Source organism: Lipotes vexillifer, unplaced genomic scaffold (genome assembly GCF_000442215.2).
Source record: "Lipotes vexillifer unplaced genomic scaffold, Lipotes_vexillifer_v1.1 scaffold708, whole genome shotgun sequence".
NCBI lineage: Eukaryota > Metazoa > Chordata > Mammalia > Artiodactyla > Lipotidae > Lipotes > Lipotes vexillifer.
The window spans coordinates 997463-1006355 of record NW_006781346.1 but is presented as its reverse complement, the minus strand read 5'-3'; the positions used below and the strand labels follow the sequence as shown (position 1 = coordinate 1006355).

Here is an 8893-nt window from a genome sequence, read left to right as displayed (position 1 = left end):
GTCCGAGAAGATCCCACATGCCGCAGAGCGGCTGGGCCCGTGAGCCATGGCCGCTGAGCCTGCGCGTCCGGAGCCTGTGCTCTGCAACGGGAGAGACCACAGCAGTGAGAGGCCCGCGTACCGCCAAAAAAAAAAAAATTTACTTCTTTTATTTATTTTTATTTTTGGCTGTGTTGGGTCTTCGTTGCTGTGTGCGGGCTTTCTCTAGTTGAGGCGAGTGGGGGCTACTCTTCATTGTGGTGCGCGGGCTTCTCGTTGCGGTGGCTTCTCTTGTTGCGGAGGATGGGCTCTAGGTGTGTGGGTTTCAGTAGTTGTGGCACGTGGGCTCAGTAGTGGCTTGTGGGCTCTAGAGCGCAGGCTCAGTGGTTGTGGCGCATGGCCTTAGTTGCTCCGCGGCATGTAGGATCTTCCCTGACCAGGGCTCGAACCCGTGTCGCCTGCATTGGCAGGCAGATTCTTAATCACTGTGGCACCAGGGAAGCCCCTTTCCACTGGGGACAAGTAAGGCCAAATACTCTGTTAGAGACAGTAAATTGATATGACTTTCAGAAAGGCACTTGGCAATATGTATCAAAAACCCTTTGACCGAGAAATGTATCCTAAGGGAAAAATCTGACTTGCACCAACAGGAACATCATCAGTGTTACTTTATATGAGCAGAAAATTGCAAACAACTTCAATTTCTCTAAACTGGCTAAATAAATTATGGTCATCCCCAGAGTAGACTACTATGGCAGCTTTTACCAATCTTGGTCTCAGATAAGGAGGTGGGATCTTGCTCAAATGTATGAAGCATGAAAAACAGCAAGAAAGAAAACCATATATAAAGGACAAGCCTGCAACTTTGTTAATCAACTACACTGCAATATAAAACAAAAATTTTTAAATAAATAAAGAACAAGCCTATTCACATATCAGGACAAAGACATTGTTTAATGATATCCAAGAAAAATACGTTGGAAGGAAATATATTTAAACGTTAAAAGTATCTTCCCCAGTGTTGGGATTGTAGATAGTTTTAATTTTCCAATTTTTATTTTTCTAGATTTGCTAGTTTTTCTACAACTTAACATGTAATACTTTGGGGATCATTAAAAAAATAGACAAATAAATGTTATTTTGAAGGGGAGAGAAAACCCCATGACCCTTTTCGTGGGTAACTGCAGTGATTTGGGGCCGGCTCCTTTGGAGTCGGCGGCTTCTGTGCTGCTCTCCTGGGTCCTGCTTCATCCAGCCTCCTGGCTTTTGTCCCCCACAGCGACCGATTAGCGCTGCTGCAGGTCCGGGCCATCCTCCAGCAGCTTGGCCTGAACAGCACATGCGACGACAGCATCCTCGTGAAGACCGTGTGCGGGGTAGTGTCCAAGAGGGCCGCACAGCTGTGTGGTGCGGGCATGGCTGCCGTGGTGGACAAGATCCGCGAGAACAGGGGGCTGGACCACCTCAACGTGACTGTGGGCGTGGATGGGACGCTCTACAAGCTTCATCCGCAGTGAGTGGGGCTTCCGGTGGGGATGGGCAGAGCCTCCTGGGCAGGCAAGGCCCCATTATGGCTATGGGACATCAGGATGTGATTCCCACCAGGAAAATTCCTCTCCAGGACACAGCCAACCTGCAGGCTGTGCAGTCAGGGTGGGGCTTGTCTGGGACGAGGAAATGAGCTGCTCTGAAGTTTACCTGGGATGCCTGGGGAGGTGGAGAAGCGGCTTCACTTGGCCAGCTCACACCTGTGGCCTGGCATTTCCTGCTTTCCCCTCTTCCTGGGCCTCTCTCATCCAGGTGGGGAGCAGGAAAGGAGGTAAGGGTGGGTGTGCACTTACCCATCAGCCTGGCCGGGAGGCTGTGTTTGGTAAGCGGGAAGAGGGAGTGAAGGAAAGGGGAAGGGGCCCACTGTCTTGGCCACCTGCTACATCAGTTTGTCAAGAGCCTTGGAAGGCAGGAGCGGTTTTGGCCCTGGGCTTTGTAGCAGGGAGGCGGGTGGGATGTGACCTCCCTGACGTTTTGGTCGGGTGTCCAGCACCCCATATGCTGGAGGAGGAGAAGCGAGCCCATCTGCTCTTTGATCTACCACACATCGCAAAGCCTGGCTCCTGTGAATAGAGTGACCATATTATTGTCGAAACGGAGGTACTTTTTTTTTTTTTTTTTGGAGGTACTTTTTGATTCAGACTGATGTCCTAGCCTTCTTTTCATTTGAACTATTCACCAGTCAACTGAGATATATTTTAATGGCAAACAGTCACAACAGAAAGACGAAGTCAAATAAAGTTACTATACTGGCTTTTATCAAATATTAAATCTTATCTCTCCTGTCTTCAATGGCAGAGGCACCTGGCAGTTTCAGAGGCTGGGTTTCCCTGGTCCTTATCAGCATGTCTGCTTTTGCCTGCTTAATTTAAGGGAAAAGGCTCTCTGTTGATCAGCCCTCAGAGAGTCAGTATTTTCATGAAATTGACCAATGCTGATCCCAGAAGTTGGAGCACACTTCCATTGTTGTGGCCTCTCCCGTTGCGGAGCACAGGCTCCAGACGCACAGGCCCAGCGGCCATGGCTCACGGGCCCAGCCGCTCCGCGGCATGTGGGACCCTCCCGGACCGGGGCACGAACCCGTGTCCCCTGCATCGGCAGGCGGACCCTCAACCACTGCGCCACCAGGGAAGCCCAAAACGGAGGTACTTTTGCCAGTCAAGAGAGTGCTACTGATAATCACACTGGGACTGTCCCCAGTAAACTGGGCCGTTCACTCCACTTAAAAGCAACCTCACCCAACTCAGTGTAGGCATTGCCTGCCTACGTCATGGCCGTGGCTTGGGATGAAAGCATCTGTTGGGCTCCACCCCGACCTCTGTCTCTCCACCTTCATAGCTGGCCTCGTTGTCACTGTGGTTTAGAGCTAGGCTTTGGAGCCGCGCATGGACATGCTTGGTTTTAATCTTGGTACCACCATGTAGGAGCTGTGCTCAGTGGCTTCATCTCTGCCAAGTCTCCTCTTCATGGGAAAATGACCACCGGCAGGCCGGACATTACATATATAAAGTGTGGGACACCTAGCAGGTATTCAGCAAAGGGCAGTCAGTATTTCCTCTAGGAGCCCCACTGCCCTGAGCATCCGCAGCCTGGCGCTATCTCATTTTCAGCACAAAATGCAAGAACCCAGAGTCACCTCTCATTTACAGATTATAGTTCATGGGGGTGGGGGGCTCCCTCTCTTAGCTTCAGGTGCTAGGCTGGGGTCTCAGAGGACTGCAGCTGGGGGTGGGTGATGTTCGTTTCCATGCAGCCTGCTGAGCTGACCCAGTGCCGGACCACCTTGGCCCGCCTCAGCGGTCCACACCCAGGTCCCAGCACCCCTTCTTGGTTTTCGGTCCCCTCGGAGCCTCAGGCTTTGAGGATGGGAGCTGTCTGGGTGTGTTACTCATGCCATAGCCCTCAGAAGGTGTACAGAGCAGCTTGTTTTGGGTTCTCCGTTGTGCCTCGCTGCTGCAAATTGTAACAGGACTGGCTGTAAACCCACTTTCTCCCAGACATTCTCAATAAGCCGCAGCTGCTTCCAAGCAGCCCCTCCCATCTCGCTTCCCTCCTTATTGTTAGGGTGCTTCAGCGTCTTCAGGTGGGTCCGGTGTCTCTCCTCATGTTCCTCTACCTACCCTTCTCTATTTTTGTCCTTTTTAGTTTCTCCAGAATCATGCACCAAACCGTGAAGGAACTGTCACCAAAGTGTAACGTGTCCTTCCTCTTATCCGAAGACGGTAGCGGCAAGGGAGCCGCCCTCATCACGGCAGTGGGCGTTCGGCTCCGGCAAGAAACGAGCAGCTAAGAGTCCTGGACCCCCCAGCCTGCTGCCCTTCCAGCACTTCTGTCTTCAAGCAGCGACCCCCTGTTCTGCCCAGCGAGCTGTGCTGGGAGACGCCGGCACCAAAGCCCGCCAGCACCACCGCGGGGAGGAAGACAGAAGCCAACTAATGGCGCGTAACGTAGGGTACAAAATAGAGTGTGTGCTGTTGGTAATCTCCCTGACCTCCAGATCCCTCCTCACCTGCCCTGCCACTTTGCATGATTTGACTTCAACCTGGTCGTACGTTCCCCACATGTGAAGTTTAGTGGCGTCCGTTTCTAACTTATGCATTAGTCCAACAGTTATTTATTGGCCCAAAATGAAAAGTCACACCATCTGACAGGCCTTATGGGCCTCCGCAGCCCGTCCTTGGGGATGTGTCCCCGTGTGCAATGTATTTTCACCAGCAGACACTGCCGGGACTCCTCCCACGGGTGCATCAGCTGCCGCTTCCTCCCGGCCCCGCACCCATTGCTGTCTGGTGTCCTATCAGGGCGTGTCAATGCCACTGAACTGTGTGTCCGTGGAACTGGTCATAGCCACATTGTGACAGTCTTGCATTCTGTCTGTCTTGGGGAGGGGAGGTGGGCAGTCCTGCGGGAAAGTGTCTTGTCTCCATTTGGGTAAAACGAACCAATCAAGAAACAGTACGCTCATTGGAATTTCCCATCGCTTTTGTGAGCCATGTTGTATGATCTAGTAAACTTTGTACCAATTCAAAGACCCGAGTGACGCTTAATGGCTGGGGAGTGGGGAGGACATCGGGGGATGTGGCAGAAACCGAACCCTGGGGGGTCTCGTGGCCTCTGGGTCAGGGCAGAGTTTGAAATGAAGGCTGTGTTCTTCAGCCTGCAGCCTTCTTTTGGCTTGAGGACTTCTATACTTTCCCTGGAGAGGGTCAAGAAGTAGCCGCTCCCCTTCTTCTAGCACCTGCCCTTCCAGTTCCCTGCTCCAGCCCCGGGGGCCTACCGCAGGGAGGGACTCCTGCAGCCCCCGCCTCGACACCTCTCAGAAGGTAAAGGGATGGAAGGCCTCCGCCTTCCAATAGCCTGGCTCCCTCACTTGTAGTTGGAACAAAGGAAAAGTCAGCTTGGCTTGCGGGGGCTGTTGGAAGCCCCACGAGAGGACAGGGCAACGCTGGCCCTCCCTCCTGCTGTGCTAGAGCAGGTCCTGCCCTCATCACCCTCTCTGCCAACTCCAGGACGGTGCATGAAGAGATCCCCTGCCCTGAGCAGATGAGGCCTTGCAGCAGCCCAGGGTAGCAGGGTTGCTGTCCTCTCCCCAATCCCCATCATAAACGAACCTCTTGTGTGGGCCTTTGTCTGACCCTTTCATCCCTGCCCCACCGCAGTCTTGAGGTGCTCTTCCACTCCGTGGCTGCCGTTTTGGGTTCTCCCCCAGCCTGTCTGTGGACCCCACATCAGTCCACATTCTGGTACCCTGTGATTGAGGTGCGATGTGAGTCTCCCAGGCCATGACCACACCTCTGGTGGCTTTTCCCAGGACTGACTGCATGCTCCCTTGGTTTGGTGAGACCAGAGTCCCTTTATTTGTCACTGCCGGTGCCTATGACACAGTGATCTTGTGGAGAACACAGATAACATTGAACTCGAGGTGTGCATTTACAGTGTTACGTGATTCTTCTGGAGGGGCCGTGAGGTGGGAAGGGTGAGTCAGCAAGCAGGGTGAGGTGTGGACTGGGCTGGGCCTCGAGCTTTCTGGGAGACGGGACAGTGGGTGTTCTCTGCCTGCCACCTCCCTGAGCAGAAGTAAGGGTGAGGGCTGTGTTGCTGACTTGCGGAATTCAGGTCAAACGGCTGCCCTGGTAGTAATAAATAGCTGCTGTTTATGAAGCACTTAACCTGTGTTGGGCCTGCCAGTTTATAGGCATCACTCCCATCATCCTCAAAGCATCCCTGTGAGGTAGGTTTGCCATTGAAAGAGAAAGGAGCTGAAGGTCATTGTGACTTGTCTGAGGCCACCCAGCTGAGGCTCCTTTTATAAAATTAATTAATTAATTTTTTTTGGCTGTGTTTGGCTGTGTTGGGTCTTCGTTTTGTGCGAGGGTTTTCTCTAGTTGCGGCAAGCGGGGGCCACTCCTCATCGCGGTGCGCGGGCCTCTCACTATCGCGGCCTCTCTTGTTGCGGAGCACAGGCTCCAGACGCGCAGGCGCGGTAGTTGTGGCTCACGGGCCTAGTTGCTCCACGGCATGTGGGATCTTCCCAGACCAGGGCTCGAACCCGTGTCCCCTGAATTGGCAGGTGGACTCTCAACCACTGTGCCACCTGGGAAGCCCCCTGAGGCTCCTTTTAACCACCATCTACACTAGGGTGGATCTGGGTTCTTAGATGCTAAGGCAGAGAAGCCCTGGATTGGCTCACAGGTTAGGGGCTTTGCAAAACGAAGCTTCTTTCCATGTGTCTTTAGCCAAATAATAGGTCAGTGTCATGGTTGGGTGCTGCTGACAGGTGTGTTTTGTTTGGTTTATGCAACATTTATAAAAATGTGAGCTCAATTTAACAAACCTGGAAGTTTCACAAATTTTGATTTCTGGCTTCTCTTGAAAGGTTTGGAGGATCTGGCAGCACTGGGCTCCCAGCCACATGGCAGCATCTGTCCAGAGCCGATCGGCTGTCGTCCCCTTTGCATTCCTGTGCTCTCCAGTTTGCCACAGTCCCCACCCTTCCTTTTGCCCCAACACTGGAAGTCATTTACCTTTTATCATTGTATCTACAGTTTTTCTTTTATACTGGATTCGGTTTACTCATGTTGTATGCCCCAGGGAGGCATTCGAGCTTGCAACTCCCGGATTAGATAAGTGTTAGCTCACACTGTCTTCTTTGACTTATTGGACGCCCTGAAGCACTGTCAGAGGGGTGGCTGGGAGAGTCAGCACCCACTGCAGAGTTCCTGGCCCCATCTTGTTTTTCCATTGATGTACTGAAGGGTGAGGCATGGGCCAAAGTCTCTGATGTGGTCCTCTCAACTGGCTACTTCTCTAGGGTGCTAAGCCTCCCCCTGCAGCCAGGCACAAGGGTTCAGGGGGGTCAGCAGACACTTCAGCTTGCAGACTTCCAGCCTTCCCACTGGCAGCCCCAGAGGGGGCCACATCCCCAGCCATGAACAACGTCTCTTTAGTGTGACACCTGTTGACCCTCGTGGAAAGGGATGAGGTGTGAGTCAGCTCAATCTTGTCCTCCTCAGTTGGAGTGACCCATGGGCAGCAATGGTAAGCAGGCTGGAATCCAGAGCGAAACCTGAGGGATGGAGGGTCGTCTTGAGCAACGGAGTGAGGACAGTTATGGGAACTATCCTGTGGCTGCGCCCACCTCCAGGAGCCGATCTCTCCTCCAGAGGAAAGTCTCTGCCTCGCTCCTAAGAGCTCAGGGTCTCTGGGGAGACACGTTCTTTAGTGGATTTGGTTTTCGGAAACAACCAGAAGTAATCTGGAGTTAAGTCCAAGGACTGAAGTGAGCCGAATGAGACCATTTGTTATTACAAACAAACAAAAATAAACCAAGTACAGTCATAAAGACACAACAGATTTTCTTGTTCGATTTGTTAATTGGCTTCTAAAGGAGTATGCAAAGAGGAGTCTTAAAAACTTGGGGCTTTGGCAATGTTGGGTAGAATACAGATGCTCCCCCAAGGGGACAGCTTTGAAAGAAAATATACACATGGAACTACTAAGTTTTAGTACATTTGCTTAAAAAATAGACAACTTTCCCCAAGGCAGCAAAGAGGGTCCATCTGTAAATTGGAGATCAGAGGAAGCGGAGAGTGACTGGAAGAAGTGAGAAAGAGCCGGCAGAAACAGATGAGACCCTGTGTGATGTGGAGGGAGGGAAAGAACTATATGGTCTGTTCCTGAAGACGCAGGGTTCCGAGTTTCAGAAGAGCAGGCCCGATTTTGGTTCCTCCCCCTGTAGCTCTGAAGGTTCCGTGGTGCAGCCCAATAAATGCCTTTATTATGGGAGCTTCATGGCCTCTGCCCACACTCAGCATGTCCCCAACCCGAGCTCCTCACCCTTTCCCCCCCCACACCCCCCGAGTCGTCCTCGTCTCAGTTCCTGACAACTGACCACTCTGTCCTTCCACTAGTTCAGGCCAGATACCTGGGGTCATCCTTGACTCCCTCTCCATCAAATTCTGTTGGCTCTACCTTAGCAATCTCTGGACTCACTACTTCTCACATGTCTAAAGCCACCATCTCTCGCCTGGATTATTGCACCTGCCTAACCATCTCCCTGCCTCCCCCACTTTGCCCCTCTGTGGTCCAGTTCCAACACAGCTGCGAGACTGATTCTTTTAAAAGGGAATCAGAGCATGTGTTTCCCCCGCTCAGAACACTGCAGGGCTCCTCATGTCAGAGAACCAGCCCAAGTCCTTACCTTGACCACAGGGCCCTTGCCTTGGCTGTTCCCTCTGCCTGGAATTCTTGTCCAGACACCTACAGGGCCACTCAGTCCTCAAGTCTTTGATCAAAAGACCCCTTAGTAAAGCCTACCCTGACCATCCTGTAAAATCGCAACCCTTATGCCCATTACTTCCCCCAGCACTTCCTGTCCTCTCTTACCCGGCTCTCGTTTTTCTTTTTTCTATAGGATTTATCACCTAATACACAATGTATATTTACTCATTACATTTGCTTATTGTCTATCTCCACCTCCCCACTAGAGGGTCAGCTCCCCGAGGACAGTGATCACTGTTTTTGTTCCCCGGGGTGTCCCAAGGGCCTGGAACAGTGCCGGGCACACAGAGCCACTGGTGAACATTTTGCGGAAGAATGAAAATTCCGCCAGGAACACCAGTCTTCAGAGCTAGTGTCACCAAATACTGAATGATTCAGCAGTTGTAAAGCCCTGGGGTGTTCAGACTCCCAGGGACTGTGTCTTTGGGTAGCGGGAGAGTGACGAATGCACGGACACAGAAGGCTGGGAGCCCCCTCCCTGATGTGACAGTCCCTGTCTCCAAGTTCGCACTCCTACAACTGCATGCAAGAGAAATGTGTGAGGCGGGGATGAGATTATGGGCCTTGGAGACACATGGAATTCCTG

At 52.3% G+C, this 8893-nt stretch overlaps 2 protein-coding genes across 2 annotated transcripts in view; one reads left to right on the top strand and one right to left on the bottom strand.

Moving 5' to 3' along the window:
- HK1 (hexokinase 1) overlaps positions 1–4556 on the top strand; it is a 74111-nt gene extending 69555 nt beyond the window's left edge. The window contains exons 17-18 of the mRNA XM_007454569.1: positions 1259–1492; positions 3673–4556. Coding sequence (XP_007454631.1) covers positions 1259–1492; positions 3673–3817 — 379 coding nt within the window. The 3' untranslated portion in view covers positions 3818–4556. The remainder of the gene's footprint in view (positions 1–1258; positions 1493–3672) is intronic.
- A 2278-nt stretch (positions 4557–6834) lies between these two features.
- TACR2 (tachykinin receptor 2) overlaps positions 6835–8893 on the bottom strand; it is a 21633-nt gene continuing 19574 nt past the window's right edge. The window contains 1 exon segment of the mRNA XM_007454587.1: positions 6835–7093. Coding sequence (XP_007454649.1) covers positions 6835–7093 — 259 coding nt within the window.